Source organism: Onychomys torridus, chromosome 9, assembly GCF_903995425.1.
Source record: "Onychomys torridus chromosome 9, mOncTor1.1, whole genome shotgun sequence".
Taxonomy (NCBI): Eukaryota; Metazoa; Chordata; class Mammalia; order Rodentia; family Cricetidae; genus Onychomys; species Onychomys torridus.
Genome location: NC_050451.1, coordinates 533,374 through 552,035, shown reverse-complemented (window position 1 = coordinate 552,035; position 18,662 = coordinate 533,374). Strand labels below are relative to the sequence as shown.

Here is an 18,662-nt window from a genome sequence, read left to right as displayed (position 1 = left end):
ATGAAATTGGATTCACCAGTGTTTGGTGAAAATATATATACATTTTTCGAGACTCCTGTCTTTTTGTAATAGCCCTGGCTGTCCTGGAACTCAATTTGTAGACCAGGCTGGCCTTGAACTCACAAAGATCCTCCTGCCTCTGCTTCTTGAGTGCTGGGATTAAAGATGTGTGCCACCACACCCAGCTAGATGAATGTATGTTTAGGATCATAAATATGTTGGTTAAGCGTCCCCTTGATTAAAACGAAGTGTCTTTATCTTTTATGGTTAGTTTTAGTTTGACGTCTATTTTGTCAGCTGCTAGGATAAGGGAAGCCTGCTTGCTTCCTGGTCCCATTTGATTGGAGTGTTTGTAGTCCATCTTTTACGATAAGATGGTGTGTGTTTTTAAAGCTGTGCTTCTTAAAAACAGCAAACAGGGGGCTGGAGAGATGGCTCAGCAGTTAAGAGCACTGGCTGCTCTTCCAGAAGTCCTGAGTTCAATTCCCAGAAACCACATGATGGCTCATAACCATCTGTAATGAGATCTGGTGCCATCTTCTGGTGTGCAGATGTACATGCAGGCAGAACACTGTGTACATAATAAATAAATAAATCTTTAAAAAAAAGAAAAAGAGAAAAGAAAAAACTCCAGCAGACAGATGGATTTTGTTTCTTGATCCTTTCAGTTTGTATCTTTTGTTTTGAGAATTCAGGCCATTGATATTTAAGGTTATTATTGAAATGTGTATGTTGCCAGTGGTGATGGTGATGCTTGCATTTAATCCCAGCACTTAGGGAGGCAGAGGCAGGCGGATCTCTGAGTTCAAAGCCAGCTCATTTCTCTTTTTTAGCCAGAAATATTGCTTCCTGTGTTTTCTTTAGATTTGGTTTGTTGGGTAGAAAAGTTTTTAGGCTGTTTAGATTATAGAAAATTTTTCTTGCACTTCAATATGGCAGTTATATTAGTTTAGGCAGATCCTCATGGTCTTTTTATGACTGACTTGAATGTATCACTCCAGTGCTGTGGGATGTTCTGTATGTTAAATGTGTTGCTCTGATTGGTTAATAAATAAAACACTGATTGGCCAGTAGCCAGGCAGGAAGTATAGGTGGGACAAGGAAGTAGAAGGCTGAGGTAGAGAGACCCTGCCAGCCGCCACCATGACAAGCGAGATGTAAGGTACTGGTAAGCCACAAGCCACATGGCAACTTGTAGACTAATAGATATGGGTTAATTTAAGGTAGAAGAACTAGATAACAAGAAGCCTGCCATGGCTATACAATTTGTGAGCAATATAAGTCTCTGTGTGTTTACTTGGTTGGGTCAGAGTGGTTGTGAGACTGGCAGGTGAGAGAGATTTGTCCTGACTGTGGGCCAGGCAGGACCAGAAAGACTCTAGCTACTCTCTAGTCTTCTGGCTTTCAAAGGTTCCCCTGAGATCAGCTGTTACTCTGTTGGGCTTTCCTTATATGTGGCTTGTGGTATTTTTTTTTTCCCCTTGCAGCTTTCAGTACACTTCCTTTGTTATGTATACTTAGTACTTTAACTATGATATGCTGTGGGTATTTTCTTTTCTGGTCTTGTCTATTTGATATTCTGTGTGTTTCTTGTATTTGTATGGGTGTGTCTTTCCTTAGTTTGGGGAATTTTTCTTCTGTGATCTTATGGAAGACTTGGTCTATGCCATTTACTTGGGATTCTTTTCCTTCATCTGTGTTTATAATTGAAAGTTTAATTATCATGTTACTCCACATTTTCTGTATGATTACTGTGTTTTTAAGATTTTTTTTCATATTCTTTGATTATTTGGTCTAAATCCTCTACTTTGTCTTCAAAACCTCATATTCTATCTTCTGCTTGATGCAGTTTACTTGTAAGGTTTCCCTTGAATTTTCTAGTTGACTTACTGTTGGGAGTCCCTACTGGTCAGAGGTTATAGTCTATCATGGCCAGGCAGCTCTCTCTAAGCTCAGCGACATGAAGGATTCCCCCCAACCCCCCAGGGTAGGCTTCCTACTCTCTATCTGACCTTATTTGGAGAATGTCTCCAGGCTCAGATGCCTCACTTATCTCTAGTGTGAGCCTTGACCCAGTTCCCTGCAACAGCTCCCCCTGCTGCCCGTATGATAATTAGACATTGTGCTAGGAGCTTTATGGTAGGACTGTGCTTCCACATATGGTGACTAAGACTTGTATTAGGAGCTTTTTGATAGCAATGTGCTATTTAATGCAAATTAGGTGGTGCCACTGTCCCTATCCTTCATATCTGCCCTCACTCTGGAGTGAAGTTGAACTAGAACACTGAAGCAGTCTTCCAGAAGGCTATTTCCGGCATGCTCATAGACTGGACGAGGCTCTGCTTGCCCCTTCTGCCCCCTTTGCCCTTGTGGCTGAGTGGCCAATGGACCCTGGGGAAGAAGGAGAACCTCAGCTTACTAGGTTTTTCAGGTCCATCCTCATTTTAGTTTGAGCCCTCTTCAATGTTTGCATCTCTTTATTGAATTCTGTTCTCAAGTTCTGGATTATCTCCGTCATTTCCACCAGCCTTATGTTTGTGTTTTCTTGTGCATCACTCAGGGGTTTGTTCTCCTTAAGTTCTTTCTCCTTAATTTCATTGAGCTATTTCTTTGTGTCGTCTTAAACTGTTTAAATTATTAGATGTTTATGATTGGTTTTTAAAATTCTGTGTCTTGGGTTTCACCTAGGTAATTATCATTGGCAAACATTTCCACAGCACTGGTAGATTTTGGAGAGGAAATACTGGCTTGATCTTTTCATATTGTTTGTATTCTTGCAATAACATGGACTTCTTTTCTTAGTTTTATGTCTATTATGGACAAAGCAAGTTGGGACATAAGAAGGGATATACAAGCAGGTGAGGCCTAGAGGTGAGAAATGTCTTATGTGGGAGGAAGTCAAATGAACAGAGCAGACTGGATTGTTGTACAGCATGTGTTTTCTGGTCCAGGGCTCCAGTGTAGGGGTAGATATGGCTAAGTGGAGAGGTGAGTGTGGTGTGGGAGGAACTTGTAGGTTTTGGGTAGACAGAGCAGGTCTTGGTGGCATCCTAGAGGTTGGTTGAGGCTCAGGCTGGGGTGGGCAAACTAGGCTGGGGCAGTGACATGAGATCTGGGTGGGTTGGGTGGGGGAAGGGTGTGTGGAAGGATGTGTTCAGTTTTCTAGTATCTTTAGTTATTTTAAAATATTTTTTCATTTTACATACCAATTCCAGTGTTCCCCCACCCCCATTCCCAATTCCACCCCCTATTCACTCAGAGAGAGTAAGGGCCTCCCTTGGGGAATCAACAAAGTCTAGCAAACTAAGTTGAGGCAGGACCAAGCCTCTCCCCCTGGTTGAGCAAGGTATCCAACCCTAGGAAATATGTTCCAAAAAGCCATTTCATGCACCTGGGATAAGTCCTGGTCCCATTGCCAGGGGCTCCCCAAACAGATCTAGCCATATAACTGTCACCCACATTTCAGAGGGTGCAGTTTGGTTTAGTTTCATGCATATTCCCCAGCTGATAGGCCAGAGTCAATGAACTCCCACCAACTTGGGTCAGCTGTCTCTGTGGTTTTCCCCATCATGATCTTGACCTCATCTGCTCCTGTGATCCCTCCTCCCTCTCTTCAACTGAAGTCTAGGAGCTCAGCCCAGTGCTTGGTTGTGGATCACTGCATTTGCTTCCATTAGTTACTGGATGTAGGTTCTATGATGACAATTAGGGTAGTTATTAATCTGATTATAGGGGAAGGTAAGTTCAGGCACCCTCTCCATTATTGCTAGGAGTCTTAGTTGGTGTCATCTTTGTGGATTCCTGGGGATTCCCCTAGCACCAGGTTTCTCCCTAACCCCCTAATGGTTCCCTCTACCAAGACATCTCTTTCATTGCTCTCCTTCTGTCCCTCCCACCATCTCAGTCTCTCCTGTTCCCATCCCTCACCCCTTCCTTTCCACCCCCATCCCAGTTTACCCAGGAGTCCTTAACTATTTTCCCTTCTGGGGCTCTCTATGTGTGTCCCTCTTAGGGTCATCCTTTTTAACCTACCTTCTCTGTGGTTGTGAATTGTAGCCTGGTTATCTTTTGCTTTGCATCAAATATCCATTTAAGAGTACACACCATGTTTGTCTTTTTGGGTCTAGGTTACTTCACTCAGGATGATTCTAGTTTCATCCATTTGCCCACAAATTTCATGATGTCATTTTTTTTTTAAAACCACATTGTGTATATGTACCATATTTTTCTTATCCTTTCTTCAGTTGAGAGGTATCTAGGTTGTTTCCAGGTTCTGGCTATTATGAATAATGCTGCTATGAAATGGTTGAGCAAGTGACCTTGTGGTATGATTGAGCATCTTTTGGGTACATGCCCAATAGTAGTATTGCTGGGTCTTGAGGTAGATTGATTCCCAGTTTCCTCATAAATTGCCATACTGATTTCCAGAGTGGCTGTATAAGTTTGCATCAGCAGTGGATGAGTGTTCCAGTTACTCCACATCCTCTCTAACATAGGTGGTTGTTAGCATTTTTGATCATAGCCATTCTGACAGGTGTAAGGTGGTATCTCAGAGTCATTTTGATTTGCATTTCTCTGATGGCTAAGGATGTTGAGCAGTTCCTTAAATGTCTTTTGGCCATTTGAAATTCTTCTGTTGAGAATTCTCTATTTAGTTCTCTACTCCATTTTTAAATTGGATTATTTGGTATTTTGATGTCTAATTTCTTGATTTACTTATATATTTTGGAGATCAGCCCTCTGTCAGATGTGAGGTTGGAAAAGATTTTTTCCCATTCTGTAGGCTACTGTTTTGTCTTGTCGACCGTGTTCTTTGCCTTACAGAAGCTTCTCAGTTTCAGGAGGTCCCATTTATTAATTGTTGCTCTCAGTGTCTGTGCTAATGGTATTATATTTAGGAAGTGGTCTCCTGTGCCAATGTGTTTGAGGCTACTTCCCATTTTCTTTTCTATCATGTTCAGTATCGCTGGATTTATGTTGAGGTCTTTGATCCATTTAGACTTGAGTTTTGTGCATGGGGAGAGATACAGATCTATTTGCATTCTTCTACATGTCGACATCCAGTTATGCCAGCACCATTTGTTGAAGATGCTTTCTTTTTTCCATTGTATAATTTTAGCTTCTTTGTCAAAAATCAGGTGTTCATAGGTGTATGGATTAATGTCAGGGTCTTCAATTCGATTCCATTGATCTGCTGAGGTCAGAGATGGTGATGCCTCCAGAAAGTTCTTTATTTTATGGGATTGTTTTAGCTATCCTGGATCTTTTGTTTTCCATATGAAGTTGAGTATTGTTCCTCCAAGGTCTGTGAAGATTGGTGTTGGGATTTTGCTAGGGATTGCATTGAATCTATAGATTGCTTTTGGTAAGATTGCCATTTTTACTTTGTTGATCCTACCTATTCAAGAGCATGAGAGATCTTTCCATTTTCTGATATTTTCTTCAATTTCTTTCTTTAAAGACTTAAGGTTCCTGTCATACAGGTCTTTCACTTGCTTGGTTAGAGTTACCCCAAGATACTTTATGTTGTTTGTGGCTTTGTAAAGGGTGATGTTTCTCTGATTTCTTTCTCAGCCTGTTTACCATTTGTATATAGGAGGGCTACTGATTTTTTTTTTTTTTTGAGTTAATCTTGTATCTTGCCACATTACTAAAAGTATTTATCAGTTGTAGGAGTTCTCTGGTAGAATTTTTGGGGTCACTTATATATACTACCATATCATCTGCAAATAGTGACATTCTGACTTCTTCCTTTCCAATTTATATCCCCTTGATCTCTTTTTGTTGTCTTAGTGCTCTAGCTAGAACTTCAAGTATTATATTGAATAGACATGGAGAGAGTATGCAGCCTTGTCTTGTTCCTTTGAGTTTCTCTCCATGTAGTTTGATTTTGCCTGTTGGCTTGCTATATATTACCTTTATTATATTTAAATATGTTCTTCGTATTCCTGATCTCTCCAAGACCTTTATCATGAAGGAGTGTTGGATTTTGTCAAAGGCTTTTTCAGCATCTAATGAGATGATTGTGTGGTTTTTTTCTTTCAGTTTATTTATATGGTGGATTACATTTACAGATGTAAAACCATCATTTACAGATGTTCAACCTTCATCTCTGGGATGAAGCCTACTTAATCATAGTGGATAATTTTTCTGATATGTTCTTGGATTTGGTTTGCCAGTATTTTATTGAGTATTTTTGTGTCAGTGTTCATGAGAGAAATTGGTCTGTGATTCTCTTTCTTAGTTGTGTCTTTGTGTGGTTTGGGTATCAGGGTAACTGTAGTTTTGTTAAAAGAGTTTGGCAATGATCCTTCTGTTTCTATTGTGTGGTACAATTTGAGGAGTGTTGGAATTAGCTCTTCTTTGATATTCTGGTAGAATTCTGCACTGAAACCATCTGGCCCTGGGCTTTTTATTGGTTGGGAGACTTTTGATGACTGCTTCTATTTCCTTGGGGGGTTATAGGTCTATTTAAATTGTTTATCTTGTCTTGATTTAATTTTGGTATGTGGTACCTATCCAGAAAACTGTCCATTTCTTTTAGATTTTCTAATTTTGTAAGTACAAGTTTTTGAAGTATGACCTAATGATTCTCTGGATTTCCTCAGTGTCTATTGTTATGTCCCCCTTTTCTGTTGGAGTCCAGCTCTGATCTATCGAAGGATTCTTGTGGGGAGTAAAGAGGAATGAGGAAGTATTAGAAATATAGACATAGATGACAAGAAAGACAGAGACACAGAGTAGCTTCGGGAGGGCCCTGGGTCAATACCCAGCCACTTCAGGATTTATTCTAATGGGGGCTTTTTATACACTACCAAAGGGAGAGGCAAAAGACCTCCCCCTTTCAAGATCAAAGCACTCTGTATAACCAAGTGTATACCCTTCAAAAGGCATGGTAACCACGCCCTTGGCCAAATCATCTTATGCAGCCCTGCTGGGTAAAGCAAGCTTAAACTTTCTGACCTTGAGTAAGGCCTTATACTAGGGAGCCTCTGTGGGCCCCCATACTTTTCATTTCTGATTTTGTTAATTTGGATATTCTCTTTCTGCCTTTTGGTTAGTTTGGATATGTTTGTCTATCTTGTTGATTTTCTCAGAAAAACTTTTTCTTTTTCTTTTTTAAGATAGTTATCAAATAACTAGGCTGCCTTCAAACTCACTATGTAGCCAAGGGATGACCTTGAACTCTAATCCTCTTGCTTCTCCTTCCCAAGTGCCAACATACAAGCCACTAGTTGGATTTGTTGTTGATTGTATTGTATGTATTATGTGTATGTGGTATATGTAAATGTATATGTGTATGTGTGGTGTGTGTTTTATGTATCTGTGGGTTGTTTTTTGTTTGGTGTGTGTGTGTGTGTGTGTGTGTGTGTGTGTACATGAGTGCACATGCATGTGTTTGTGCCTGTGTAGGTCAAAGGTCCACATTGGGTATCTCCCTCTATCCCTTTTCATCTGTTTTTTGAGACATGGTCTCTCACTGAATCTAGAGATTTCCAGCCAGCATTTCCCTTTCTGTGTCCCTCCCCTGTGACCCTAAGTCCTGAGGTTACAGACACCTACTGTCTGACCTGCTCTTGCAGCCAGCTTTTATGTGGGTGCGGGCATCTGAACTCAAGTCCTCATGCTTATGCAGCAGATATTTAACACATAACACACTGAGCCATCATCTCTAGCCCCAGCAGTATTTTTTTTTTTTCCTGAGGGGGTTGGTGTTGAGGCAGGGGTTCTCTGTGTCACAGAGCCCTGGTTGTCCTGGAACTTGCTCTGTAGACCAGGCTGGCCTGGAACTCACAGAAATTCACCTGCCTCTGCTTCTCCAGTGCTAGGAATAAAGGCATGCACTACCATGCCTGGCTGCAGCTATTTTTCTTTAATTTTAAACTTACAGTAAAGTTATAGGAAAAGTACAAAGAATTCTTTTTATTTAGAACCATGTCTTAGGGGTTCTATTGCTGTGAAGAGACACCATGACCATGGCTACTCTTATACTCTGACTTACAGTTCAGAGGTTTAGTCTGTTGTCATCATGGCAGCATGCAGGCAGACATGGTGCTGGAGAAGGACCCTAGAGTTCTACATCTGTATTGGCAGGCAGCAGGAAGAGAGAGTGAGCCACTGGATCTGGCTTGAGCTTCTGAAACATCAAAGCTTATCCCCCAGTGATACATTTCCTCCAACAAAGCCACAGTACTACAACAAGGCTACACCTCTAATAATGCCATTCCCTGTGAGCCTATGGGGGCCTTTTCATTCAAACCACCACACACCATATCACTATAACATTATATGTTGCTGATTGAAATTGAGACCTTAATTTTCCTATAGCTTGAACACTGTAGGTTATTATAAATTCCTCCTTTAGGCTTTATTTTTCACTGGAAAATCTAAAGCCATGCAGTATATTCTTTTGGAAAAGAACTATGGGGTTTAAAAACACATAAATATTTAAATAGAATAGCACATGCTTGTAGTACCAGTATCCAGGATGCTAAAGCAGGAGAATTATGAGTTTAAGGCCAAACTGTGCTACAAAACCAAAAGAATCCCTCAGCCATAATGTACCATATTTTGTTACAGATTCTATTCTCCATCAGTTATTTATTGTCCGATTCCTCGGTTCTATGGAGGTAAAGTCAGATGACCATCCAGATGTTGTTTATGAAACAATGCGCCAGATCTTAGCTGCTCGGGCCATCCATAACATCTTTCGTATGACAGAATCACATTTATTAGTCACTTGCGACTGTTTGAAGTAAGTAGTAAGTAACCCTCTCCAAACAAACTTACAGGAAAAATGAATTTTTAACTCAGCCTAATTAAAAGTTTTTTCCAAATTTTTAATTATTATAGGTTAATTGATCCGCAGACCCAAGTTACAAGGCTCACAGTGAGTTCTATGTGATTAAAGTTTTAAGTATCTTTTGTTCATGTATTCATTTTATAGTTTGATAATAACCTAGTCCTATGTGTTCTAGTATGACAGTGTCAATTTAGATTGGCCTTTAGGCTGTAGTTACATATAGAACCAGCTTCAAAAAATTACTAGCACTCCGTAACTTAAAGAGTCCACACATTCTGACGCAGTTGGTAGTTTTTATCCCTAGAGAGTTTATATGCCAAAGAAGTTAGCAGTAGGAACCAAGACATGAGCATAATTGAGTTTATTTTATAATTCTGTATTTCTTTGTAGGTACAAGTGTATCTTTTCATTTCATTATTTACTAAGTAGATCATTTTTTGTAGTTAAATTTGTATTGGTAAATATGTCATTGAATATAACTCAATCTTTAATAATCTCTTTGGTAATATTCTACCAAATATGGTATTATTTGTTCCTAGATTATTATTCTATTGAAAATTTGTCTTTAAAATTCTTTTTACAGTATTTTTAGAATTTGGCTTGAGAATCTATCATCTAAATGCTGCTATAATGTAAGATCTCATGTTTATTTATGGTGTTTCTGTGGCAGTTTCCATTACCATGTGTAGTTTTGTATGCTACACACCAGGAAAATAAACGACTTTTTGGATTTGTTCTCCGGACATCAGGCGGAAGAAGTGAAAGTAATTTGTCGTCAGTCTGCTATATATTTGAATCAAACAATGAGGGGGAAAAGGTACCTGGCTTTCAGAATGTTTATTTTATAAAACACCTATCAGAGTCACAGTTTAACCTAAAATTTCTAGAGAAAGCTCTCAGGTTGTACCTAGTCCAGCTGAGCTGCTTGATGAAAGTACGCTGCCCTAGAGAGAGGAGTGCTGCTGAGCAGAGCCTGGCAGGTTCTGTACATGTGAGAGCTGGTTCAGTCTTCTTGCCTCATTCACTTATCCTAGGAATAGAATATACTCCCATAGTCATTTTACGTCAGTATCATCACCTGAATCCCTCATTCTTTGCATGACTTACTATTTCAGTAATGATGTTTTCAAATTTTAAGCTTTTTCTATTTTTGAGAACTTCATATATGAGTGCCGTGTTTACATCATTTCCTCTCCTCCCTTTCCCCTTTCCAACTCCTTCTTTGTTTGTCCCCACCTTGAAAATTCATGACTTTAATTATTATTGGTGTGTGTATGTGTGTATAAACCTTACTGAGTCCATTTAGTGTTGCTTTTATATGCATGTGTTTGGGGCTGACCACTTAGAATTGGATAGCCTCCTAGGTCTCATCCCTGAACAAAACAGGTTTTTCCTCTCTCAGCAGCCATTGGTTGCCTGTAGCTCTTCATCTAGGGGTTGGGCCTTGTAAAATTCCTCCATTTACATTGGCATGTCAGTTGTCAATTTTCAGGTCTTGTTTAGGGAACCATATCGAGATTTCATGCATCCATCTTCCCTGTCATGTCTAGAAGACACTATCTCAAAGCAGATGTTCTGGTCTCCTGGCTCTGACAGTCTTTTCAACTCTCTTACATGCATTTCCCTGAGCCTTGGGTGTTGGGGTTGTGCTGCAGATGTATCCATTGGGTCTGAGCACCCTACGGTCACTTGTGTTCTGCATTGTGACTAGTTGTAGATCTCTGTGCTAGTCTCTATCAGTAATGAGTTTGATAGCGTGAGAAGTAGGATGGGCACATGATGGAGGGAAAAGCCAGCAGAAGAAGTTTCCTCAGAAGATTCTGAAGAAAACGTACTAACATTTTTTTTTGGTTGAAATATTTTTAAATAAATTCTTATTTAACTAGTATGTTATCTTGAATTATTATAAAACTAGTTATGTCATCCATTTGGGTACTTGAAATTTTTAGTGTAATAGAAAAGTATCTGAAGTTTTCCTTTTTTATCCTTTTAGATTTGTGATTCTGTTGGATTGGCAAAACAGATAGCACTGCATGCTGAACTGGTAAGAGTCAGAGCCATTTACTTTCCAAGGACGTCTAAGCTAAAGCAGTGTAATGAAAGCTCTTTCATACTAGCAAGTAAATACAGTTGTTTTGCAAAACAAGATTAACAGTGGATGCTGTTGTTCAGCTATCATTTAGAATCTGGAGCCAGGTAGTGGTGGACACGCCTTAAATCCCAGCACTTGGCAGACAGAGGCAGGTGGATCTCTGAATTTGAGGCCAGCCTGGTCTACCGAGTGAGATCCAGGACATCCAGGGCTACATAGAGAAACCCTGTCTGGAAAAACTATTGATGTGCCATATATAAAAGTATTAAAAGGTTACAAAGCTTGTATTAATTGAAATGTGCAAAGTTTAAAGTTACTTCCTATTTAACATGTTTGTTTTATTTACCCGCCCCTTTTAGGATCGTAGGGCATCAGAAAAACAAAAAGAAAGAGAGAGAGTAAAAGAGAAACAAGAGAAAGAACTCAGCAAACAAAAACAGATTGAGAAGGTATCTATTCCTTTACGGGCAGTGCTGATGTCTAATTCAGCCCTGTGGATTCAGGTTTTAGTTTCCAAGTGAAAGTCCATTGCTGCTTGTTCAGCCACCTCATAACACCAGATGATTCAGTGCACAGCAGAAAAGGGTTGACATCTGAATTGCATAGTAGCTGCCATGAAATATAACTTTTTGTTAAAGAAACATGCCAGAATTTTTGTATACCAATAATAGACTTAATTGTCTTGCTGAAAGCCACATTGACTGTGAAAGGGCAAATACTTATTGCAAGAATCAGCAAGAGTGTCATATTCATATATGTACATGCATACATACAGACACCCACACACATACACACACATGCACACAGTGTTCAGCACAGGTTGGTCGTGGCAACCAGACTGGGGTGACAAGGCATGAAGGAAGGATGGACACTGAAGACAGGAAGGTGCATAGATAATCTGGGATGGGGAGCTCTTTCTGATGGAGTGGCACCCACTGCCACACAACAGCCCAGTTCCTTATGTCTTGTGGAGGGGGAGCAGTCTGTAGAGCTCTACAGGGAGCAGTCTGAGGTTGGAATCATTCTTGAGGTAGCAGGGGGGAAGAGGAAGCTGCGGTCGCTAGTTTTTGTATACACTGTCAACATAGACCAGAAGGCAGCTTTGCCAGTTCCCATGGGCTTGAGACACTACAGCCCTTGACAAGGCTGTGCTCCTCATGTTTACTCAGAGCTTCTTCCGTTCCCCTAAGCACATTCATTCGTTCGTTCGTTCATTTATTCATTCATTCGTTCATCTGTCTGTCTGCTTATTTATTTATTCATTCATTCATTCATTCATTCATTCATTCATCTATCTACTTACTTTCTTATTTATTTATTCATTCATTTATTCATTCATTTATTTATTCATTCATTTACTTATTGTGGTACTAAGGGTCAAACCTACAAAAGAATAATTAAAAGTACACAGTTTTCAGAACCAAAACTTGATTAGGCGATCCATGAGATTGTAGGGCCCTGTTAAGACTGGTGGGAAAAGGAGAGAAAGCAGCTGGGGAGGACCCATGTGAAGAGACCAGTCAGAGCTGCAGTGAGTCGGACATAGGTGGCTGAGAAGAGAAGTTGGCCGAGACAACACAGCAGTACAGCTTGCCTGCGGGCAAGTGACAGCTGGAGAGGAGCAGGGCACGGTTGTGGATGGCAGTGGGGCTTTCTGACGGGGGCGGGGGGGGGGGGGGGATTACTTGTGTGATGAACAGTGAGATGATGAGGATATTCAGAACATTAGCTGTAGAACAAGAAAGGAGGATAAAATAGCTGACTTTTTTTTTTTTTTTTTTTGCATGTTTGCTTTTATGGAATTATTCATATGATGCCAAATTCACCCTGGTGTCTGATTTGTTGAATAGATGTAATCTTCTCATCAGATTGCCAGAGCTGTGCATGTGACAGGCTTGGTGTGGCTCTCAAGCATAGTACAAGTGCATAGGAAACCAGTTCTCCATTTGACAGCTGACAGTTAACTTCGTTTCTTTCTGTCTTTCCACCAGGACTTGGAAGAGCAAAGTCGGTTGATAGCTGCTTCCAGTAGACCAAACCAGGCTGGGAGTGAGGGTCAGCTTGTTGTGCTTAGCAGTAGCCAATCAGAGGAGAGTGATTTGGGAGAAGAAGGGAAAAAAAGAGAATCGGAAGCATAAACTTGGTTTTGCTTTTTGATTGATTTCCCCCTTCCCCTGGAATGTGGCACGAGGTAACCATGTTAAAAGATCAAGGAGGAGACTAAGCTTTATGTTTGCTTGTTTCAGCTTCATTTACAAAAGACTAAGCATGATAACAGGTTATATTGAGCATATCCTTAAAAAATAAAATACTGCGCATTATCATCAAATTTTGCCTACCTAAATAAGACCTGCTTACTTCCTCTAGTAGATTGCTGAGGAATCACACTTGCTCAAGATATTTTTCTTTCAAATTGTGGACACTTTTTATCTTACATTGTAATTGGCTGTTTCCATAAGAAATTATTTATTCTTCAGATTCTGACATTCATGTGTGTGCTCTCTCCCTTTCTTTAGGAATATCTTGTTGGTAGTGAGAGAGTGTTCAGCCAAATGAGCTTAAAATACGTTCTGTGGAGAATTCTACAAGATTGCAAATATTCTAACAATATGAAGTATGCAGTAGGATCTGTATGAAATCACCAGAACAGTGGCAGATGGTGCTGTTGGTTTCAGACATTTCCTGGCCTTGCTCCCTGTCTCTGATGTACTTGATCATGGCAGTAAGAAAGGGACTCAGGTGTCTCTGTTGCTGTTGATACAGCTTGGAATTTGTCACTGTCCTCGCAGTTCTCAGCTTGGAACTTCCATTATTGCTGCAGAGCAGTGAGGGGAGAGTTTATTGAGAGATGTTGTCATTGTTCAAACATTTTATAGTGGAATTGACATGGGAAGGGAGGGTTGTAGAGTGATACATTGTATTTTCTGTATTGTGAAATGATTTTATTAATAATAAGTGACATTTCAAAAGATGTTCTATAACAACTGTGTTTACTGCTTAGAATAAAAATGTGCAGTTTGGTTTAGAGAACATAATCTTTTAAATTTCAGACTGATGATCCCAGTATTTTCATAATCCCACATTTTGATAATGAATTGAATTGCCACTTTATATCCACAAAGGCAAATAACTAATTTATGAGTATAGAATAATTTGTACTAATTATTGTAAATACTTTTACTTTTCAAATGAGTCACAGGTCTAATTCTGTGAAAGACTGAAAAGGAATTGAACTCCTCATATAGTATAGGACCAAGGAAGGAGTTAGCTTACCAAGGTTAACATATCCCTACAGTTTATCTTCTGTCAAAACTCTTTCTTCACGCATATTTTAATCTGTTTGTAGATTTTGTTTTCATGTGTTCTACATGGAAAAGTGTATATATACATATGTATACAGGTTAAATATATTGACTAAAGTATTTTACATAGTCATACATTTATAGATTTTCAAGAGGTTAACCACTAATTTCACAAGTAATTTTCTCTTAGTTCTGAATTAGAAGTGGCTTTTGTTTTAGGTATCAGAATATAGCTCAGATTCACACTCTTTAAGTACAGTTTTCTGTAGAATGAGATAACACACACACACACACACACACACACACACACACACACACATGTGCGCTCGCGTATATGATCATGATATTGTTTTTATCCATGTACCGAATGGGAGTAATGGTTATTTAATATACTTTAAAGTCTTATATTACCTAAACATACATTTAATTAGTAGCAATTTATGGAGTACATTTGGTTAAAGGTATATTTTGTACTTAGTAGAGGGAATGCTTTCACATAGTATTTCCTTCTTGTTAAACTAGAAATTGCTGTGGTCAGTACTTGGTTGGTTGTGGCAAGTCTTGCTTTTAAGACTTTTTTGAGATTGGTAAGGTTTCTGGTTTTTGTTGTTGGTTGTTTTGTTTTGTTATCTGTTTGATTTTGGCAGTGCTGGGGATCCAGCCCAGCCTCTCACCTATGCTAAATAAGTCCTCTACCACTGAGCTGCATCCTCATTCTAAGTTTTCAGTTTCATGAAGTTTTTTCTTGATATAGGATGTCCTGCGTACTTCAGGGGAAATATGTTGTTTTATTGTAAGAGTGGTCACCATCAGGAGACAGTTTTACTTGCTGCTTTGCATGGTAGCAAAATGCTGCTATTTGGATAAAAGTTCAGGCTAGGGGTGAGGGTTTTCTAATTCTCTGTAAGTCACATTTCATAGGAATTCCCACAGTTGCTGTCATGTCCACAGGTCAGAACAGAACGTGTTCCAGTGTCCAGGACATGTCCTGAGTGGATTGAACAGTTCAGATGATTCCAGCTCTGTTGCTACCAAACTGTATGGGACTCTGCACATCAGCTTTGATCAGCCCTCCTGCTTGAAGAAGGCTGCCTGTGAGCCTCTTCCTAAACGTTAGTGCTGATCTTGGTCTGCTGTGCTGTCCTCCAAAATCTCTCCCAGCTTTTTAGAAATTAACATTTCCTAAAAAACAAATGAAACTTAGCCTACCTGATTCTGCTGTGCATTCTGTTACCTGTATTGACAGTACTTGTATAACTGTGGTATCACATTCAATAGAAAATGGCTTATTTCTGTATCCTTGCTGGAGACTTGCTTATTATAAACTTGCTAGGGACTTAAACTGCCCCTTTGAACAGAGTCCCTGAATCCCTGAAACTAATCTTGTTTTTGCCCTTATTTAAAGATTAGTTGGTGTTTAATTTCAAAAGAATTCCTAGCTCCACAGTGTTGGGATGAGGTAGTTGCCATTATTTTTGAGAAAAGGATAGTAGGATATACATAATAACATTGCAGGTCACATGATTTTGTGTGGTGAACGTTCACCAGTTACTACAGGAACCACAGTATTTACAATTTGAACTGACAATATTGGCAGACCCTGAAAGCTAGTATATTACAAAATCTTCTGGTATCTGAATGAAAGGAGAATATTAATTTGATAACAAGCCTGAGCATTCAGATCATACTTTAAATATTAAACACACCAGTGTATGTGGCAAGCAAGTTTTTCATCTTGTTTTTAGCAAGTTTGATTTATTTCTCTTTGATGAGATTTTTATTCTTCATTAATAACAAAGACTTGAAACTAGAACCATGCTGAACTTTTAATCAGCCTCTGGCTACCCTTGTAGGTAATTGACTTCAGTTGCTATGAATACTGGGGATTAAATGATAATTAATGTGCAAGACTGCTTTGTATATTTTGTGATTTTGGTAATGTGTAAGTAAATTGATTAACTCTTATTTCACTGATGATATTAACCAAATGTGCAGTGTACAATTAAAAATCATGCAGCATCTCTTTAAAATTGGATTTATGATCATGGTATAGCTTGTGGGGCAGAGAACTTATTTTTTCATTTGTCAAAATAGGTATTTGCTGACAAGGCTTCAAGAAATATGTTGGATTTTTTAAATGTATAATAAAGTCCATGATTTTTATACAGACTTTGTATGAAATATTTGATAGTTACTCTGAATTTTATTTCTCCAAGTAATTTCAGCTATTTTCAGTTTCCTCTTTCAGTTCAGTTCCCAGCACCCCATCAGATGGCTCACATTTCCTGCAACTTCAGTTCCAGTGGGTCCCCGACACTTCCTTCTGACATCCATGGGCTTGTGCTCACATGCACAACCCTCCCAGACACAATACACACATATAATTAAAAATAAGACAAACATTAAAGTTTCTTTAATCTTTTGTAACAGTTTGGCCCCATAACAGCCAAAATAGGAAAAAAAAGTCACTTATCAAGAAAAGTTTGTTTGACTTTTTTTTATAACAAAGGAAAGAGACTTCAATAATCAGTTATTCTAGTAAGTTATTTATGATACATGCTTTGTGCTGTTATCCCTCTTGAAGAAATTCTTCTGGTTATAAAGGCAGGTTATTGTTTGCTCCTGCTTAAGTAGCTTGGACCTGCAGTTTTAATACTAATGTATTTATTCCATGTGCTCTTTGTAGTTTATTTTAGCACTTAGCAAGCTCTTTCCTTCTGCTGAGAGTTTCTATTCTAATTTGTTTTGAGTTTTACAAAAATGTATATGTACCTGTAGGTCAAGGGAGTGGATGAAATTAACTAGAATTTTATAACTTATCTAATTGCATATGTGACCTAAGCAAACATTTCAAGTTCACTAATATTGGAAAAATTTTAGTGTAAAAATAATTATAAGTCTGTGTTTACTCAAGTAGCTAATGTAGCCATGGATCCCTATATCAGAAATCAAAGGGCTGGCGAGGTGGTCGTGGTGCAAGCCTTTATTGCCAGCACTCATGAGGCAGAGGCAGGCGGATCTCTGTAAGTTTGAGGCCAGCCTGATCTACAGAGAGTTCCAGCACAGCCTGGGCTACACAGAGAAACCCTGTCTCGGAAAACCAAAAGAATTAAAAAAAAAAAAAAAAGAAAAAGAAAGAAATAAAGAAAAAGAAAGAAAAGAAAGAAATCAAAGAGCTTTAGGTGCACTAAAATGGACTATGTTAATGCTAAAAATATTAAGACTGAATATGGAAACTTCGGTGTGATTGCTGACTGGGCTGCAGTGAAACGGAATGTATCATCTTACCTCTCTGAGGTGCCATTTGAACAAGACAAAACCTGGCTTAATGAACACCTGTACTTGTCCTTACCTTTCTCATACAGAACTCTATATATAGGAATAAAAAGTTTTTTGTTTTTTTTCTTCTTCTTTTGTTTTATTTTTCAGACATAGTTTCTCTGTGTAGCTTTTTGCATCTTTCCTGAACTCACTCTGTTGCCCAGGCTGGCCTCTGCCTCCTAAGTGCTGGGATTAAAGGCATGTGCCACCACTGTCCTGATTTAAAAAGTTTTAAGTATCTTTTACTTATATACAGTATTGCATAAGAATAAAAATTAATAATTAAAAATATGTTTAATTATACAAATTTAAATATAATTAAAAATGTAATTAAAAATATTCTTTACATGTAATATAGTATAGAAATAAAAATTTAAATGGGTATCTTCTGTTGGTAGTGAGCCCTTTCTCTGTTTAGTACCAGCCTGTATTTAGTGCAAAAACTGTAAGTTCATCAATTCGAAAACCATTTAAATTCTTCTGCCAGGAATCACATTAATTAGTAAGTGGTGAGACATAACCAGGAATTTTCAGAAAGGTGGCAAATGTTTTTCCCATCAATGATAGAATTTCAATTCAGAGTTCTAAATGACCCTGTTTGTGTACTTGACTATAAAGAAATGATGTCAGCTGACTGGGATTTGAGCACATGGGCTGCTAGTTTCTAGGTCATGTAATGGGTTCTTCTGCTTAGTTGAATCAGAAGACATATATTTTCTGTAAAAAGATTACAAAAGTCATGGCCAGGTATGGTTGTGCACACTTTGAATCCTACCTTCCAAGAGGCAGATGCAGTTGGATCTCTGTGAGTTCCAGGTCAGCAGAGGTATTTAATGAGAGAAAACAATCATCGGAGGAGTCACCTGTTATTCTGAGTGCAAAGAACTTGCATTCGTATGCTTACTGTAAGACCAGTACACAGTTAGAACTGGGTGTATTTCAGTTCCTTGAAATCTGCTGGCTCCTAAGGCAAGCCTAGTGTAGCCTAAAATGAATTGAACTTGAGGTCCTCCCACCTCACTTCCTGAACAGTTTGGATTATAGGCATGTGCCACTGCACTTGCATGAGCTTTTGGTTTTGATTTTTAATTACCTTGCAGTTCTAGCCATGTGTTCAGAAACTATGTTCAAAGCCTTTTTTTCC

General features: G+C 38.8%; 1 protein-coding gene across 1 annotated transcript in view; it reads left to right on the top strand.

Annotated features, from left to right (window-relative positions):
* The window catches only part of Appl1 (adaptor protein, phosphotyrosine interacting with PH domain and leucine zipper 1), a 48,483-nt gene extending 33,669 nt beyond the window's left edge, over window positions 1-14,814 (top strand). Inside the window, exons 17-22 of the mRNA XM_036199190.1 lie at window positions 8,581-8,755; window positions 8,854-8,890; window positions 9,474-9,620; window positions 10,797-10,847; window positions 11,255-11,344; window positions 12,887-14,814. Coding sequence (XP_036055083.1) covers window positions 8,581-8,755; window positions 8,854-8,890; window positions 9,474-9,620; window positions 10,797-10,847; window positions 11,255-11,344; window positions 12,887-13,033 — 647 coding nt within the window. The 3' untranslated portion in view covers window positions 13,034-14,814. The remainder of the gene's footprint in view (window positions 1-8,580; window positions 8,756-8,853; window positions 8,891-9,473; window positions 9,621-10,796; window positions 10,848-11,254; window positions 11,345-12,886) is intronic.
* Window positions 14,815-18,662: the final 3,848 nt, after the last annotated feature.